The sequence below is a fragment of the Ranitomeya variabilis genome, chromosome 2, assembly GCF_051348905.1.
Source record: "Ranitomeya variabilis isolate aRanVar5 chromosome 2, aRanVar5.hap1, whole genome shotgun sequence".
Classification (NCBI taxonomy): Eukaryota; Metazoa; Chordata; class Amphibia; order Anura; family Dendrobatidae; genus Ranitomeya; species Ranitomeya variabilis.
In genome coordinates this window covers 904,346,064-904,365,595 of record NC_135233.1, presented here as the reverse complement: position 1 = coordinate 904,365,595, position 19,532 = coordinate 904,346,064, and the positions used below count along the sequence as shown (strand labels likewise).

Here is a 19,532-nt window from a genome sequence, read left to right as displayed (position 1 = left end):
CAATGCTGCCTGTGTACCCCTGCCACCTAATGGAAGCTGCATAGAGCCTATTTTATTATTTTAGGCCTAGGAAGTATGTCTGCGGTCCCTCCTTCCAATTGTCCTCCGCTGACCACAACAATGCTGCCTGTGTACCCCTGCCACCTAATGGAAGCTGCATAGAGCCTATTTTATTATTTTAGGCCTAGGAAGTCTGTCTGCGGTCCCTCCTTCCAATTGTACTCCGCTGACCACACCAATGCTGCCTGTGTACCCCTGCCACCTAATGGAAGCTGCATAGAGCCTATTTTATTATTTTAGGCCTAGGAAGTCTGTCTGCGGTCCCTCCTTCCAATTGTCCTCCGCTGACCACAACAATGCTGCCTGTGTACCCCTGCCACCTAATGGAAGCTGCATAGAGCCTATTTTATTATTTTAGGCCTAGGAAGTCTGTCTGCGGTCCCTCCTTCCAATTGTCCTCCGCTGACCACACCAATGCTGCCTGTGTACCCCTGCCACCTAATGGAAGCTGCATAGAGCCTATTTTATTATTTTAGGCCTAGGAAGTCTGTCTGCGGTCCCTCCTTCCAATTGTCCTCCGCTGACCACACCAATGCTGCCTGTGTACCCCTGTAACTAATTTAAAAATGCATAGAGCCAACTTTTTTAATTAACACATACTACCTTTGTCTGTCTGCGGCGCCACTCAATCACGCTGTCCTCCACTGAAAAAGCTGAACCTCAACCTTCAGGCTCTCATTAAGAATTTTTTAATGTCAAACTGCAGTTGGCCTACTACTTTGGTTGGGGCCTAGTAACGGTGTCTGCCACTCCTTCGTGTTCTCCTCCAGGTTTCCTTGTCTGAGCTTCAACCTTCAGGCTCTCATTGAGTATTTTTTAATGTCACACTGCAGTTGCCCTACTACATTGGTTGGGGCCTAGTAACAGTGTCTGCCGCTCCTTGGTGTTCTCCTCCTCCTTGGTGTTCTCCTCCAGGTTTCCTTGTCTGAGCTTCAACCTTCAGGCTCTCATTGAGTATTTTTTAATGTCAAACTGCAGTTGGCCTACTACTTTGGTTGGGGCCTAGTAACGGTGTCTGCCGCTCCTTGGTGTTCTCCTCCTCCTTGGTGTTCTCCTCCAGGTTTCCTTGTCTGAGCTTCAACCTTCAGGCTCTCATTGAGTATTTTTTAATGTCACACTGCAGTTGCCCTACTACTTTGGTTGGGGCCTAGTAACGGTGTCTGCCGCTCCTTCGTGTTCTCCTCCAGGTTTCCTTGTCTGAGCTTCAACCTTCAGGCTCTCATTAAGTATTTTTTAATGTCACACTGCAGTTGGCCTACTACTTTGGTTGGGGCCTAGTAACAGTGTCTGCCGCTCCTTGGTGTTCTCCTCCTCCTTGGTGTTCTCCTCCAGGTTTCCTTGTCTGAGCTTCAGACTTCAGGCTCTCATTGAGTATTTTTTAATGTCACACTGCAGTTGGCCTACTACTTTGGTTGGGGCCTAGTAACGGTGTCTGCCGCTCCTTGGTGTTCTCCTCCTCCTTGGTGTTCTCCTCCAGGTTTCCTTGTCTGAGCTTCAACCTTCAGGCTCTCATTGAGTATTTTTTAATGTCACACTGCAGTTGCCCTACTACTTTGGTTGGGGCCTAGTAACAGTGTCTGCCGCTCCTTGGTGTTCTCCTCCTCCTTGGTGTTCTCCTCCAGGTTTCCTTGTCTGAGCTTCAACCTTCAGGCTCTCATTGAGTATTTTTTAATGTCACACTGCAGTTGCCCTACTACTTTGGTTGGGGCCTAGTAACGGTGTCTGCCGCTCCTTCGTGTTCTCCTCCAGGTTTCCTTGTCTGAGCTTCAACCTTCAGGCTCTCATTAAGTATTTTTTAATGTCACACTGCAGTTGGCCTACTACTTTGGTTGGGGCCTAGTAACGGTGTCTGCCGCTCCTTGGTGTTCTCCTCCTCCTTGGTGTTCTCCTCCAGGTTTCCTTGTCTGAGCTTCAACCTTCAGGCTCTCATTGAGTATTTTTTAATGTCACACTGCAGTTGGCCTACTACTTTGGTTGGGGCCTAGTAACGGTGTCTGCCGCTCCTTCGTGTTCTCCTCCTCCTTGGTGTTCTCCTCCAGGTTTCCTTGTCTGAGCTTCAACCTTCAGGCTCTCATTGAGTATTTTTTAATGTCACACTGCAGTTGCCCTACTACTTTGGTTGGGGCCTAGTAACGGTGTCTGCCGCTCCTTCGTGTTCTCTTCCAGGTTTCCTTGTCTGAGCTTCAACCTTCAGGCTCTCATTAAGTATTTTTTTATGTCACACTGCAGTTGGCCTACTACTTTGGTTGGGGCCTAGTAACGGTGTCTGCCGCTCCTTGGTGTTCTCCTCCTCCTTGGTGTTCTCCTCCAGGTTTCCTTGTCTGAGCTTCAACCTTCAGGCTCTCATTGAGTATTTTTTAATGTCACACTGCAGTTGCCCTACTACTTTGGTTGGGGCCTAGTAACGGTGTCTGCCGCTCCTTGGTGTTCTCCTCCTCCTTGGTGTTCTCCTCCAGGTTTCCTTGTCTGAGCTTCAACCTTCAGGCTCTCATTAAGTATTTTTTAATGCCACACTGCAGTTGGCCTACTACTTTGGTTGGGCCCTACTAACGGTGTGTGCCGCTCCCTGGTGTTGTCCTCCACTGTATAAAGCTGAGCTTCAGTCTTTAGGCTTTTGGCCTATAGTATCAGAAATTAAACTGCATTTGGCCTTCAACTTTGGTTGGGGCCTACTAACGGTGTGTGCCGCTCCCTGGTGTTGTCCTCCACTGTATAAAGCTGAGCTTCAGTCTTTAGGCTTTCGGCCTATAGTATCAGATATTAAACTGCATTTGGCATTCAACTTTCTTTGGGCCCTACTAACGGTGTGTGCCACTCCCTGGTGTTGTCCTCCACTGTATAAAGCTGAGCTTCAGTCTTTAGGCTTTCGGCCTATAGTAGCAGATATTAAACTGCATTTGGCCTACTAGTGTGGTTAGGCCCTTAAAACGGTGTCTGCTGCTCCTGTGTTTGCTCCTCCACTGAACAAAGCAATGCCGCCTGTTAAGTCCTGTTACCAATTTTGAACTGCATTTAGCCTACTTTATTATTTGGCCCTATATCTGTGTTTCCTCATCCTGCCCATTGCCCAGCCACTGCTAGATGAGTCTGCTGGTACATTGACCCAGACCACTAAATTCCCCTTGCACTCTACACAGCCAGAATCTGACCCTGCTGAAAGTAAGGTTCCCCTTCCCGCATGCTATTCCACCTTACACAGGGACAAAGAGGAAGGTGCAGATGAAAGTGCAGGTTCCTTCATCAGGTGGGGGGACATACTTGTTGGTGACGTCACTGGCACAGGGCCCCTCAGAGTACGCAAAAGTGTCGCTGCCGGTGGGAGGCGCCCCCGCCATGCAAACACACGGCTGTACTTTGAGGGGCCCTGTGCCAGTGCCAATGCCAACGAGTGGGCCCCCCCTGCTTGCTCAGGATCACAGCACTTGCAAACTTTACATACTTACCTCTCACTGCTCCACCACCGTGACGTAGTCCACGTTTCCTGGGCCCACTAAAAACTTGAACCAGCCCTACCCCCCACAACTTTAGCCAAATGACCCCCAATTTCCAATGCCTATCTATTATTATAAAGTAAATTAAGATTGACAAGCTTCAGTAACAAGAATGGATGTTTTTGCCATTAAAATGGGCACTGTAGGTGTTTTCCTGGCCTCCACTGTTGTGATCTTGCTTTTTGCTCCCTCTAGTGGTCATTAGTGATTTGACTCTGGAGCGTCTGTCTTTTCCTATATCCTCACCTGGGCCGTTAGTTCAGGGGCGTTGCTATATAAGCTCCCTGGACCTTCAGTTCAATGCCTGGCATCGTTGATATCAGAGCTAATCTGTTGTGCTCTTGTCCTCTGATCCTGGTTCCTGTTTTTTCAAGCTAAGTCTGCTTCCTTGCTTTTTGCTTTTGTTTTGTTTGGTATTTTTGTCCAGCTTGTTCCTATCTGTATCCTGACCTTTGCTGGAAGCTCTAGGGGGCTGGTGTTCTCCCCCCGGACCGTTAGACGGTTCGGGGGTTCTTGAATCTCCAGCGTGGATTTTTATAGGGTTTTTGTTGACCAGATAAGTTATCTTGCTATATTCTGCTATTAGTAAGCTGGCCTCTCTTTGCTGAACCTGGTTCATTTCTGTGTTTGTCATTTCCTCATACCTCACCGTTATTATTTGTGGGGGGCTTGTATCTTGCTTTGGGGTCCCTTTCTCTGGAGGCAAGAGAGGTCTTTGTTTTCTTCTCCTAGGGGTAGTTAGATTCTCCGGCTGGCGCGAGTCATCTAGCGATCACCGTAGGCATGATCCCCGGCTACTTCTAGTGTTGGCGTTAGGAGTAGCTATTTGGTCAACCCAGTTACCACAGCCCTATGAGCTGGATTTTTGTATCTTGCAGACTTACACGTTCCTCTGAGACCCTGTCCACTGGGGTCATAACAGTATGCCAGGCCAGTATTAAATGTTTAATGCATTGCAGAAGTGGGATTATAAGAAAGAAAATTTTGAGTTTTTTTTTTTCCCTCTCTCATTTTTTTTTTTTCTTTTCCCCTTTACCTCAGAGTGGCTTAAGCTTGCTGCAGACATGAATGTCCAGACCTTGATTACAAGTGTGGACCAGCTTGCCGCTCGTGTGCAGGGTATACAAGATTATGTTACCAGAAATCCTAGGTCTGAACCCAAGATTCCGATTCCTGAACTGTTTTCAGGAGACCGATTTAAGTTTAGGAATTTCAGGAATAATTGTAAATTATTTTTGTCCCTGAAACCTTGTTCGTCTGGAGACTCTGCTCAACAAGTAAAAATTGTTATTTCATTCTTACAGGGTGACCCTCAGGATTGGGCTTTTTCGTTGGCGCCAGGAGATCCGGCATTGGCTGATATTGATGCGTTTTTTCTGGCGCTCGGTTTACTTTATGAGGAACCCAATCTTGAGATTCAGGCAGAGAAAGCCTTGCTGGCTATGTCTCAGGGCCAGGACGAGGCTGAGGTGTATTGCCAAAAATTTCGGAAATGGTCCGTGCTGACACATTGGAACGAGTGTGCACTGGCCGCTAATTTTAGAAATGGCCTTTCTGAGGCCATTAAGAATGTTATGGTGGGTTTTCCCATTCCCACAGGTCTGAATGATACCATGTTCCTGGCTATTCAAATTGACCGGCGGTTGCGGGAGCGCAAAACCGCAAATTCCCTCATGTTGTTGTCTGAACAGACACCTGATGTGATGCAATGTGATAGAAAAACCGCAAATTCCCTCATGGTGTTGTCTGAACGGACACCTGATTTGATGCAATGTGATAGAATCCTGACTAGAAATGAGAGGAAAATTCATAGACGCCGGAATGGCTTGTGCTACTACTGTGGTGATTCTACACATGTTATCTCAGCATGCTCTAAACGTATATCTAAGGTTGTTAGTCCTGTCACCGTTGGTAATTTGCATCCTAAGTTTATTCTGTCTGTAACTTTGATTTGCTCACTGTCATCTTATCCTGTCATGGCGTTTGTAGATTCAGGTGCTGCCCTGAGTCTTATGGATCTCTCATTTGCTAAGCGCTGTGGTTTTATTCTTGAACCATTAGAAAATCCTATCCCTCTTAGGGGTATTGATGATACGCCATTGGCAGAAAATAAGCCGTAGTATTGGACACAGGTTACCATGTGCATGACTCCTGAACACCGCGAGGTGATACGTTTTCTCGTTCTACATAAAATGCATGATTTGGTTGTTTTGGGGCTGCCATGGTTACAGACCCATAATCCAGTCCTTGACTGGAAGGCTATGTCAGTGTCTAGTTGGGGCTGTCGTGGTATTCATGAGGATTCCCTGCCTGTGTCTATTGCTTCTTCTACGCCTTCGGAAGTTCCGGAGTACTTGTCTGATTATCAGGATGTCTTTAGCGAGTCCAGGTCCAGTGCATTGCCTCCTCATAGGGAATGTGACTGTGCAATAGATTTGATTCCAGGCAGTAAATTTCCTAAGGGAAGACTGTTTAATCTGTCGATACCTGAACATACCGCTATGCGTTCATATATCAAGGAGTCTCTGGAGAAAGGACACATCCGTCCGTCTTCTTCCCCTCTTGGTGCGGGATTCTTTTTTGTGGCTAAAAAGGACGGATCTTTGAGGCCTTGTATTGACTATCGGCTTTTAAATAAGATCACTGTCAAATTTCAGTATCCTTTGCCGCTGTTGTCTGACTTGTTTGCCTGGATTAAAGGTGCCAAGTGGTTTACCAAGATAGACCTTCGTGGTGCGTACAACCTTGTGCGCATTAAGCAAGGGGATGAATGGAAAACCGCATTCAATACGCCCGAAGGTCATTTTGAGTACTTGGTGATGCCTTTTGGGCTCTCTAATGCCCCTTCAATTTTTCAGTCCTTTATGCATGACATTTTCCGGAACTATCTGGATAAATTTCTGATTGTTTATCTGGATGATATTCTGGTTTTTTCTGATAATTGGGACTCGCATGTGGAGCAGGTCAGGATGGTCTTTAAAATTTTGCGTGAAAATTCTTTGTTTGTCAAGGGCTCAAAGTGTCTTTTTGGTGTACAGAAGGTTCCCTTTTTGGGGTTCATTTTTTCCCCTTCTGCTGTGGAGATGGACCCAGTCAAGGTCCGAGCTATTCTTGATTGGACTCAGCCCTCGTCAGTTAAGAGTCTTCAGAAGTTCTTGGGTTTCGCTAACTTCTACCGTCGTTTTATCGCTAACTTTTCTAGCATTGTGAAACCTTTGACGGATATGACCAAGAAGGGCTCCGATGTGGTTAATTGGGCTCCTGCTGCCGTGGAGGCTTTCCAGGAGTTGAAACGTCGGTTTACTTCGGCACCTGTTTTGTGCCAGCCTGATGTCTCGCTTCCCTTTCAAGTTGAGGTGGATGCTTCAGAGATTGGAGCAGGGGCCGTTTTGTCGCAGAGAGGCCCTGGTTGCTCTGTTATGAGACCTTGCGCCTTTTTCTCTAGGAAGTTTTCGCCTGCGGAGCGAAATTATGATGTGGGCAATCGGGAGTTGTTGGCCATGAAATGGGCATTTGAGGAGTGGCGTCATTGGCTCGAGGGTGCTAAGCATCGTGTGGTGGTCTTGACTGATCACAAAAATCTGATGTATCTCGGGTCTGCTAAACGCCTGAATCCTAGACAGGCCCGCTGGTCATTGTTTTTCTCCCGTTTTGACTTTGTTGTCTCGTATTTACCAGGTTCAAAGAATGTGAAGGCCGATGCTCTTTCCAGGAGCTTTGTGCCTGATGCTCCTGGAGTCGCTGAACCTGTTGGTATTCTTAAGGATGGTATTATCTTGTCAGCTATTTCTCCAGATCTGCGACGTGTGTTGCAGAGATTTCAGGCTGATAGGCCTGATTCTTGTCCACCTGACAGACTGTTTGTGCCTGATAAGTGGACCAACAGAGTCATTTCCGAGGTTCATTCCTCGGTGTTGGCAGGTCACCCAGGAATTTTTGGCACCAGAGATCTGGTGGCCAGATCCTTTTGGTGGCCTTCCTTGTCTAGGGATGTGCGGTCATTTGTACAGTCCTGTGGGACTTGTGCTCGAGCTAAGCCTTGCTGTTCTCGTGCCAGCGGGTTGCTCTTGCCCTTGCCTGTCCCTAAGAGACCTTGGACACATATTTCCATGGATTTCATTTCTGATCTTCCGGTGTCTCAGGGCATGTCTGTTATCTGGGTGATATGTGATCGCTTCTCCAAGATGGTCCATTTGGTTCCTTTGCCTAAACTGCCTTCCTCTTCCGATCTGGTTCCTGTGTTTTTCCAGAACGTGGTTCGTTTGCACGGCATCCCTGAGAATATTGTGTCAGACAGAGGATCCCAGTTCGTTTCCAGATTCTGGCGATCCTTTTGTAGTAGGATGGGCATTGACTTGTCGTTTTCGTCTGCTTTCCATCCTCAGACTAATGGACAGACGGAGCGAACTAATCAGACTTTGGAGGCTTATTTGAGGTGTTTTGTCTCTGCTGATCAGGACGATTGGGTGACCTTCTTGCCGTTAGCTGAGTTTGCCCTTAATAATCGGGCTAGTTCCGCCACCTTGGTTTCGCCGTTTTTCTGCAACTCTGGTTTCCACCCTCGTTTTTCTTCGGGTCATGTGGAACCTTCTGACTGCCCTGGGGTGGATTCTGTGGTGGATAGGTTGCAGCGGATCTGGAATCTTGTGGTGGACAACTTGAAGTTGTCACAGGAGAGGGCTCAGCGCTTTGCCAACCGCCGCCGCGGTGTGGGTCCCCGACTACGTGTTGGGGATTTGGTGTGGCTTTCTTCCCGCTTTGTTCCTATGAAGGTTTCCTCTCCCAAATTTAAACCTCATTTTATTGGTCCTTACAAGATATTGGAAATTCTTAATCCTGTATCCTTTCGCCTGGATCTTCCTGTGTCGTTTGCTATCCACAACGTGTTTCATAGGTCCTTGTTGCGGCGGTACGTTGTGCCTGTGGTTCCTTCTGCTGAGCCTCCTGCTCCGGTGTTGGTTGAGGGCGAGTTGGAGTACGTGGTGGAGAAGATCTTGGATTCTCGTCTCTCCAGGCGGAGGCTTCAGTACCTGGTCAAGTGGAAGGGCTATGGTCAGGAAGATAATTCCTGGGTGGTCGCCTCTGATGTTCATGCGGCCGATTTAGTTCGTGCCTTTCACGCCGCTCATCCTGATCGCCCTGGTGGTCGTGGTGAGGGTTCGGTGACCCCTCACTAAGGGGGGGGTACTGTTGTGATTTTGCTTTTTGCTCCCTCTAGTGGTCATTAGTGATTTGACTCTGGAGCGTCTGTCTTTTCCTATATCCTCACCTGGGCCGTTAGTTCAGGGGCGTTGCTATATAAGCTCCCTGGACCTTCAGTTCAATGCCTGGCATCGTTGATATCAGAGCTAATCTGTTGTGCTCTTGTCCTCTGATCCTGGTTCCTGTTTTTTCAAGCTAAGTCTGCTTCCTTGCTTTTTGCTTTTGTTTTGTTTGGTATTTTTGTCCAGCTTGTTCCTATCTGTATCCTGACCTTTGCTGGAAGCTCTAGGGGGCTGGTGTTCTCCCCCCGGACCGTTAGACGGTTCGGGGGTTCTTGAATCTCCAGCGTGGATTTTTATAGGGTTTTTGTTGACCAGATAAGTTATCTTGCTATATTCTGCTATTAGTAAGCTGGCCTCTCTTTGCTGAACCTGGTTCATTTCTGTGTTTGTCATTTCCTCTTACCTCACCGTTATTATTTGTGGGGGGCTTGTATCTTGCTTTGGGGTCCCTTTCTCTGGAGGCAAGAGAGGTCTTTGTTTTCTTCTCCTAGGGGTAGTTAGATTCTCCGGCTGGCGCGAGTCATCTAGCGATCACCGTAGGCATGATCCCCGGCTACTTCTAGTGTTGGCGCTAGGAGTAGCTATTTGGTCAACCCAGTTACCACAGCCCTATGAGCTGGATTTTTGTATCTTGCAGACTTACACGTTCCTCTGAGACCCTGTCCACTGGGGTCATAACACTCCACTCACTGCCGACTATGCTTCCCCATTGACTTGCATTAGGTTTCATGTTTCGGTCGATCCCCGACTTTTCGCGATAATCGGCCGACTTCACTCGACTCGACTTTTGACAAAGTCGGGTTTCGCAAAACCCTACTCGACCCCAAAAAAGTAAAAGTCGCTCAACCCTAGTGTATATCACACTCAACATGGACCAGAGGAAGTGAAGGAAAGAGTTGTCTCAGAATGTGTGATGCCAGACACTTCTCACAGCCAAGACGTAAGCTAGAGTGGTCAAGGGGTCCAAGGTCAGAAGCCAGTACATCATAAACAGAAGGTAGAGAAAAGCATAATCAGGTAATGTTCAAGAGTACCAGGAGAATAACGGATCAGAGCTGAAGGGGTTAAACAGGCGGGTAGTCAGAACAAAGTCCAAGGACAGGCAAGAGATCAAACATATAGAACTCAAGGCACAGAGAGCACAGCACAAACCTCACAAGATGAATGTACATCTGGCAATGTTCTTGGAAACTCAGCTCAGTTGAGAAGCATGGCCATTAAGTGGAATAATGAACACATGAGACAGCTGACACCTCACAGTCTTAGATAGTATAGCCAAGCTGTCAATCAACACACTGACAGCTCAGCACGCCCCTGTACCAGATTGGATGGCAAAGCTGTCAATCAGAGTACTGACAGCTTTAGCACACCCCTATACCAGATGGGACGGCTGAGCTGTCAGTAACTGCATCCCAGACACCCTGAGCGGTAGAACCATGACAAGGAGATTAAATAGAAAATTATAGACAAACATGTTAAAGGTAAAAGTTATAAGACCAGCTCCAAGCAGCTTGATGTTCCTGTGACTACAGTTGCACATATTATTCAGAAATTAAAGATCCATGGGACTGTAGCCAACCTCCCTGGACATGGCCGCAGGAGGAAAATTGATGACAAATCAAAGAGATCGATAATACGAATGGTAAAAAAGAGCCCATAAAAACTTCTAAACAGATTAAAGGTGAGCTTCAAGCTCAAGGAACGTCAGTGTCAGATTTCACCAGCTGCTGTTGTATAAGCCAAAGTGGACTTCATGGGAGATGACCAAGGAGGACACCATTGTTGAAAAAAAATCATAAAAAAGCCTGACTGGAATTTGCCAAACTACATGTTGACAAGCAATAAAGCTCCTGGGAGAATGTCCTATTGACAGATGAGACAAAAATGGACCTTTTTGGCAAGGCACATCAGTTCTATGTTCACAGATGGAAAAATTAAGCACATCAAGAAAAGAACACCATCCTTACTGTGAATCATAGAGGAGGCTCTGTTATATTCTGGGGCTGCTTTGCTGTATCTGGCACAGGGTGTCTAGAATCTGTGCAGGGTGCAGTGAAATCTCAATACTATCAAGGGAATCTAGAGAGATATGTGCTGCCCAATGTCAGAAAGCTAAAACACCCAAGAATGGCTAAGAAGAAAATATTGGACTATTCTGAAGTGGCCTTCTATGAGCCCTGACCTAAATCCTGTTGAGCATCTTTAGAAAGAGCTGAAACATGCCATCTGGAAAAGGCAACTTTCAAACACGAGACAACTAGAGCAGTTTGCTTTTGAGGAATGGGCCAAAATACCTGTCGAGAGGTGCAGAAGTCTCATTGACAGTTACAGGAATCGTTTGATTGCAGTGATTGCTTCAAAAGATCGTGCAACAAAATATTAAGTTAAGGGTACCAACATTTCTGTCCAGGCATATTTCATGAGTTTAATTTTTTTTTATTCTGTGGAAGCATGGTTGAAAAGCAATGTCTGACTTTCATTTGCTCATTTTCATAGATTTTTTGTATTTATTATTTCTTTTGTTAGATTCAAGTTACTGCTGGGACCATTGTGGGTTTTTCTGTCATTAATCGAGGGGTACAAACAATTCTGACCACGTGTGTATATATATATATATGTATATATATATATTGTGTGAGGGGTTGTCATGCTCAGTAGAAGCCTTCAGGTAGACCCAGGATCCTGTGCACATAAAGCACCAGTGGGTTTATTATTCGCAGCAAAAACCACGGTGTTGTAAACAAAACACAGCCCTCTGGGAGCGACAGAAAAACAAAACAAAATAAATGATAGCATACAGTCCTCCTTGGTGTGGGGTCCTCCTGCACACTGTTAGGGAAAACCACTCCCAGTCATTCTGTGGGAAGTACAGCTTCTCCCCACAGCACCAGACACATACTGAACCAGAGGTCCGAGTATATATCACATGGCCGGTCACGTGATCGTGACATCTCTGCAGGTACTCAAACACCTGCAGGTCCTGCAGGGACAAAGGGGTATGGTGAGCACTGTCCCATCTGCACTGCGGGTGCTCACATAAAACCGGTCTATTAAAACTCTGTACACGGCTTCTCAGCACATAATGTGCTGGAAACACAAAACACTCCGGTTTCATATCACTGACCGCTGCAAGCACAGTGACACGTACCTCTCTTCCTCTTCAAAGCCAGTGAATCTGTTACATTATCCCTCCCTCTGCCCAAAGCTGGGGGTTTCAGCACCATCAGACCCTAAACAAGGAATTCGGGAGACAGCATACAATTTGCCATATATCTTCTCTGGCCTGTGTTCCACATGAAACGAGAAGTCCTGAAGGGCTGAAAACCACCTAGTCACCCTGAGGTTCTTATGCTTTTTCTCACCCAACCATCTCAGCGGGGCATGGCCAATTTGAATCTACAGCTTAGAAGGTAGTACTTTAGTGTATCTATGGCCCACTTTATGGCCAAGCACTCCTTCTCCACAATTGCATAATTCTTCTTGCAAGAAGAGAGTTTTTGACTCAGATACAGGACAGGATGCTCTTCTCCGTTTATTTTCTCTGAGAACACTGCTCCTAATCCTGTCTCTGAAGTGTCAGTCTGCAACACAAATTCTTTCTTAAAGTCTGGTGCGACCAGAACCGGATGCCTACACAGAGCCCGCTTGAGTTTTTGAAATACCCTCTCTATGTCAGGAGTCCATTACCACTTTTGGCCTGGTGCCCCAGAGGAGGTCCGTTAACGATGCGGCAATCGTGGTGAAGTTCGGTATAAATCGCCGATAATACGCCACAATCCCAAGAAATGCTCTCACTTGCTTCTTGGTCAGAGGTTGCTGCCACTCCTGAATTGCCTCTTTTTTATTCAATTGGGGCTTGGTTATGCCTCTCCTGACAATGTAGCCCAATTACCTGGCCTCCTCCTTTCGTATGGCACAACTCTTTGGGTTCATTATAAAACCCACGTTCCTCAGGGCATTAAGGATCGCCTGTACTTTTGGGAGATGAAAACTCCAGTCATGGCTGAAGGTGACAATGTCATCCAAGTAGGCTGCAGCATACTTGCTATGTGGCGCTAAGATCCAATCAATTGCCCTCTGGAAGGTAGCGGGGACCCCCTGCAGATCGAATAGCATCCTGGTGTAATGAAAGCAGCCATCTGGCATCGGGAAGGCCATCTTCTCTTTGGCGCTCTGTGACATGGGGATCTGCCAGTATAAAAATGTACAGTCTGTTATGTCATACTGAGTCCAGGTGCATCTGTAGAAAAATCACAGTTTGTCAGGCATAGGCTGGTTTCACATTTGCGGTTGTGTCGGCAGCATTTGTGCCGCAATTTTCGACATGCGTAGTGTATTCCTATCTTTAACATTAGGGACGCAGGTGCCTGCGATAGGTTGCGGTTTGCCAAGTTTGACGACGCATGCATTGTTTTGTTGTTTGCGGCTTGGCGCGGTAAATGCTACATGTTGTCATTTCAGAGGCATCAATTTGCCGCCTCGAAACGTATGCGGTTGTTAGCTGAAGTAATGCGTCGAAAAAACACATTACAGTCTATGTGAATGCATGCATTCGCAAGCACATGCGTTTGTTTGCGTTTGTGCACGAATGCGTTTTACTACAGGAAAACCTGTCTACAGTAGACACTGATTAGCCACCCCCCACATACAAACTGATAAAAGGAGGGAGTAGGTATTTGCAGGTCACTACTTAGCAGACTGGGAAGAAGACCAGACAGACTCTGGAAAGAACCTGGCTGACTGTACTCGGCTTATTGTATCCTGACGTTACTATTCTGGACTGTTCATTTCTTTACTTTCCTCTTTCCTTCCCTTTTTCTTCTTGACTCCTTTTTTTTCTTGACTTTGAATATTCTTGCCAGTTTTATGACTCTGTTGTTTTCTTTCTTTTCCTTATGTTAATGTCTCCAACATTAATGTATTTATTTATTTTTTAGGTTCCAGAACGGGATAAGGACCTCATTGTCAACGATATCCTCATGTCCCTGGTCCATGAGCGAGTCCTGTTGTGGGACACCCGGGTTCCGCAGCACTCGGACAATGTGACGATCCGTCGGCTATGGAATGAGGTGGCCAAAGTGATGTGGGATGGCTGGGACAATGCCCCGACTCGGGTCCGAAATTCATTTCATATGTATTGCAATGCGGTGTGATGCATCAGTGACCTTGGCCGGGATCACACAACTGTGTGATGAGAGAAACTCCTGAGATAAGATCTCTCTGGGAGCTGATAACGTGTTGTGCGACTGAGGGAGATCACCGGAGGTCGGCCCCAACGTGTGAAGCTGTGCTGAGCTGCAGATATGGTCCAGAAAAGGCAGCAGGATTCCAAGGCAGGAGCAGTGACCTGGACCCAAGATGGTGCCAACAGTGTGGAGGCGGCTGAGAGAGCGGACGCTGCAAATGCCTCATATATATAAGAGGACTGTCGGAGGGTACTCAGAGGACGGCAATTATGGAATATGTGAGAAAACGAGGTCCGGATGTCAGTTGTCTCCAGGAGACACATTTGCTTACAGAAAAAGGAGATGTGTTGAAAAGGAGGTGGATTGGGAAGTCTTATCACCCTACGCATTCTTCATATGCTAGGGGGGTCTCGGTTCTGATTGGAGCATCCATGCCTTTTGAAGAAATTGAGAGCCATTGAGATAGAGATGGGCAATATGTTCTGTTATTCTGCAGAATTTATGGGCAACCATTTTGTCTGTTGGCTGTCTATTTCCCACCCCCATATTCTGGGAAAAATGTACAAGAAATATTTGAATTGTATAAACGAGGTATGGGGTTACCAATGTTAATTATTGGGGATGTCAATAATGTGATGGATGAAGGGTGGGACAGGTATAAGAAAGGTTTAAGCAAAGGCATTAAAAAACTGTTGACGTTTGGGAGTTATATGACAGAATTGGGGATGGTGGACCTCTGGAGAGTGAGGAATGAGAATGTAGTTTGCTACTCCTGTTATATTGCAACTCACGGTTCAATTTCCAGGATTGACCTAGCACTGGGAAACGATTTAATGATGTGAATGATTTGTGGGATAGAATATCTCCCGAGAGTGATTTTGGACCACAAGCCTATAGAGCTCTTAATTAAATGGACAGGAGGCAGGACTGAACGGGGAGGAGGGTGGAAATTTCACCCCCTGTGGTTTGAACATATTAATATGGAAAACATTAAGAAGGAGATCACAGAATACTGGCAGTTTAATAAAGATAGTGCTGATAAGCGGGTTTGGGATGCAATGAAAGCTTTTCTGAGGGGCTTTCTTTTCGTTGACATTTCTAGATGTTAATCCAAGACTAGGATGAAAGATAAAGAGATCATAGAGAAATTAGAAAGAGCATTGTGTCGGACCCATCAGAGATATCTCAATGTAGATTAAGGGAAGCCCAGGAAGCGGTTAATAAGTTGTATTTGAAAAAGGCAGACAGAAGAAGAGCTTTTCAGAAACTACAGTTTTTTGAGGAAGGAGAGAGAATGGGGCACTTGCTCTCGGTGGTAACGTCGACACAGAAAGAATCATCATATGTGTACAAACGAAGAAGGGACTGTGTTGACAGATGTAGTGGATATTTTGGATGAGTTTAGAAGTTTTTATGAACAGTTGCATTCGTATGGGTTGAGGGCTACATTGGGGGATATTGAAAACTTCCTTGGTGAGGCGAAACTTCCTAGGATTGGGGATTGCGACAGGAGGAGGATGGATGAACCTATAACGGAAGAGGAGATTAGACTTGCTATCTTGTCAATGACTAACAACAAGGCCCCTGGAGCTGATGGACTCCTGATTGAGATATATAAGAATTTATTGGATATTTCAGTGGCTAAATTAAAGATATTTTTTGATGAGGCGCTACAGGAGGGAGAGCTACGGCATCCATGAGAGAGGCGACAGTAGTAGTTATTTTAAAGGAAAGTAAGGACCCGGAATTGGCGCAATCCTATAGGCCAATTTCGTTGCTGATGGCAGATGTTAAGATTTTGGCTAAAGTAGTGGCTAACCGATTGGCAAGTGTGGTCCAGAATCTGGTCCATCCTGATAAATCTGGTTTTATGCCAAATAAGTCTACAGCGATAAACTTACGCAGATTATTTCTTAACTTGCAGCTGCCGTCAGACAACAAGCATAAAAGAGTTGTAGTCTCATTGGATGCGCATAAAGCGTTAGTGATAGTGTTGAACGGTGCTATCTTTGGGAGGTTTTGAGAGCTTTTGGTTTCGGGCCTACTTTTATTCTCAGGACATTTGGTGATTTATCGGGTCTTGAAATCAATTGGGCGAAATCAAATATCTTGATAGTGGATAAAGGGGGTGATGACATCCTGATATCAGGGGAAGGTAGCACGCTGTCAGTGGTTCAACAGTTCAAATATTTGGGTGTTCAAGTGCCTTTTCCTCTTTCAAGTTACGTCGATTTAAATTTGTCCCCATTGTTGGACAGATTTAGGAAGAAAGTAGGGGCATGGTGTAAATTATACCTCTCTGTGGTGGGAAGGATAAATTTAATTAAAATGATTTTTATGCCCCAATTATTGTATATAATGCGTAACTCCCCCATTTGGTTGCCCCGAAAGTGGTTTCATACCATTAACTCTATATTTCGAGACCTCGTTTGGGGAAAGAGGCAGCCAAGAATTAGGCTAGAATCGCTTCAGAGGCCTAAAGATGGGGGGGACTAGCTCTTCCGAATCCCTGGATCTACTTTTTGGCAGCGCAGGGTCAGCAGATGAGAGGTTGGAGGTAGGTGAATGGACTGGTTTCGGTTCAGCGGATTTTGATTTGGTTGGTGGGAAGGGACCCATTGGTTCAGGGCTTGGAGGCAAGGGGATTTGGGAAGTTTGGAATGGCCTATCCTACTTTGATACTGATTCAAAACGTATGGGAGGCAATTAAAAAAACAAGGGAAGTGGGACTTTTAACAAATCTCTCCCCAATATGGCATAATGAAATACTACCTGAATTTATTAAAATGGGGGAAATCAAAAATTGGACATCATTAGGTATTCAATATGTGGCTCAGGTTCAGGACGCACAAGGACTGTTATCCTTTGAGACACTGCAGGAGAGATACGGGTTGCAGGAGACCTGTAGGTTTCAATATGGACATTTGAGACATGCCTATCTTTTGCAGAGTAAAACAATTGATATGGGACTTTATAGAGACATTCTGGTAGACTATGTCTGTGCATCGGGAGGAACGAAAGGGGTAGTCTCGGATATTTATATGGATTTGTTATATACCTTTCTTAACAGATTTCCTATTAAGGCAAAAGAGAAATGGGAAGAAGAGCTGTGAAGGATAGAGGAGGATAAATGAGAGGATATCATGGAGTATATTCCCCAATTATCATTAAGTGAGCCGGGTAGACTTTCGCAAATATATGTGCTTCACAGAGTATATAGAACTCCAGATAGATTATATAAGGCAGGGTTGAGACAGACTTCCGAATGTCCTCGGTGCCAGTCCTAGGGGGCAGGGATTTTACACATGCTATGGCAATGCACGAGATTGAATTCATACTGGTTGGAGGTGGGAGAAGCAATAGGGAAATCGTATGGCAGTACAATCGCAAGCGATCCTGTGATATTTTTTGGGGGATAGAGATCCGAGTTCCAAATCATCATAAAGTGTCTATAGTTAGATTATTGTATGTTGCGCATAAGTTAATTGCCAGGCACTGGTTGAGTGAGGTACCGCCGACTCTGCAGGAATTTTATAGACAGTCTGATACAGTTATTAATTTGGAAAAGGGTATTTATGAAAAAAGGAAAAGTGTGAAAATCTTTGAAACACTTTGGAAACCATGAATGGAGAGGAACTGATTCCAATGGGATGTTGTTTTATTTATGTAGGCAATGTACGTTATTGTCCTATTCTTGTTTATAAAGGCTTTAAGGGAGGGGGAGGGAGGGTGGGGAATTGGGGGTTTCTTTCAAAACGTTTGTAAACATGTCTATTCTCCTTTTTTGACAGAATTGTGTGTGGTTGTCAATTTGAATACTGTCAATAAAAATTATCTGATTTTAAAAAAAAGAGCCGGGTTCCTAGTGGTTTTGGAGCAAGGATCCGAGAATATAAATATCACCGCATCCTGACATTTTTGAGACCGGTCCTTGCCCAGAGAACAAAAGTATCTTTTGTGGTGTATTGGGTTGTGTTGTATTGCCTAATCAGTATTTTTCTATTCCACAGGAGTTGGCGCTTTTACTATTGTAAATGTTTGGTACTAATGTTTTTTTGTTTTTTTTTCACAGTACATGGAGCACCACTCTTGACCCTGGTTCTGGAGCGGTCCTTCAATAAACACACACGGTTCCTCCCAGCCATCCAGCAGTGCTGCAGCAAGTGTGCCTGCAACACAGACTGGAGACCAGGAAGTTGGTCCATCAGGTGTTCCCCTGTCCCAGTCCTCTGCCTCTTTTTTCTGGGGCACTTTCCAGTAGCATCAGAGGGCCTCGGACAGGTCACTCATGCCCGAGTTTTTACCCTTGAGCTCGGTCTTTCATGATGGACTCAAGGCGATGGGAGACAGACTGGATAGTGCCATAAACCATATGAATACACTTATCCAGGATGTCACCAGAAGCCTTGACCAAATGAAAGCCAACCTCCAGAGGCTAGCACATAATTTTTTTAATCAAATAGAAAAGGGCATGTTGGAACACCTTACTCCTGATCTCCAGATTAGTGTCATGCAGGCCTGCAATGCTGCTTACGTGCAGGCTATGCAGCAGAGTAGGTAATTTCAGCAGCCAGTGGTGGCATTTCCACCTGTGCCAACATGCTTGACCTCAATGCTGAGCTCTGCTGCTTACCACTGCACGGCCACCACCATTACAAGCACCGCTAGACACCACTACAGTGCCACCTCCATGCCGAGTGCTGTTGGACAGCCCACCGCCACCACCATGCCAACTGTTGCTCCTGCTTGGACATTCTCCACTGCCACCACCATGCAGCAGCACCTGGATCAGGACAGGTTGGCCACCATCACCAGGTCCCAGCTGCAGCAGCAGCAGCACCCGGATCCTGGCATGCTTTTCAGCACCACCATGCAGCAGCAGTACCCGAACCCTGGCATGGCCTTCCCCACCACCACCATGCAGCAGCAGCTAGACTCTGGCATGGCCTTCCCACCACCACCATGCAGCAGCAGCCGGACCCTGGCATGGCCTTCCCCACCACCACTATGCAGAAGCAGGACCCTGACATGGCCTTCCACACCACCACCATGCAGCAGCAGCAGCCGGACCCTGTCATGGCCTTCCCCACCACCACAACCTTGCAGCAATAGCGGCATACAGACCCTGACAGATTGGCCACCATGACCAGGCTGCAAGAAATGAGCACACTGAGGCTCCCCAGACCGCAGCGACTATCCCAAAAAGGGAAAAAATAAAAAGCAGTGGACTATCTCTATTCCTCCCCACTCACCTCCCAATGTGTCTGCGATGTCAGGTTTGTCTCACCCTTCCAGTGTGTCTCTGCCTTCTCATGCATCTAGCACCATCCCGAACTCCCAGACCCCACTACTTTAATTGCCCCTTCTCCTGCAACCCCTGTGTCATCTACAGTTAGCCAGGCCTCGCAGCTACACACACCCCTGTTCCGTCACTCTACACCAAGCAGGAGCAGTTCGTTTTTTTGATGTTGTTTAAAAGTAAATGCTAATGTTTTTTTCCCCCAGTACTGTTTGGTTATTTGTGTATTTCG

The 19,532-nt window shown here is 46.2% G+C and overlaps 1 protein-coding gene across 1 annotated transcript in view; it reads left to right on the top strand.

The window, feature by feature from the left end:
- LOC143808158 (uncharacterized) overlaps positions 1-17,699 on the top strand; it is a 227,672-nt gene extending 209,973 nt beyond the window's left edge. Inside the window, exon 6 of the mRNA XM_077290516.1 lies at positions 13,753-17,699. Within this exon, the coding sequence (XP_077146631.1) occupies positions 13,753-13,861 (109 nt within the window). The 3' untranslated portion in view covers positions 13,862-17,699. The remainder of the gene's footprint in view (positions 1-13,752) is intronic.
- The last annotated feature ends 1,833 nt before the right edge of the window (positions 17,700-19,532 follow it).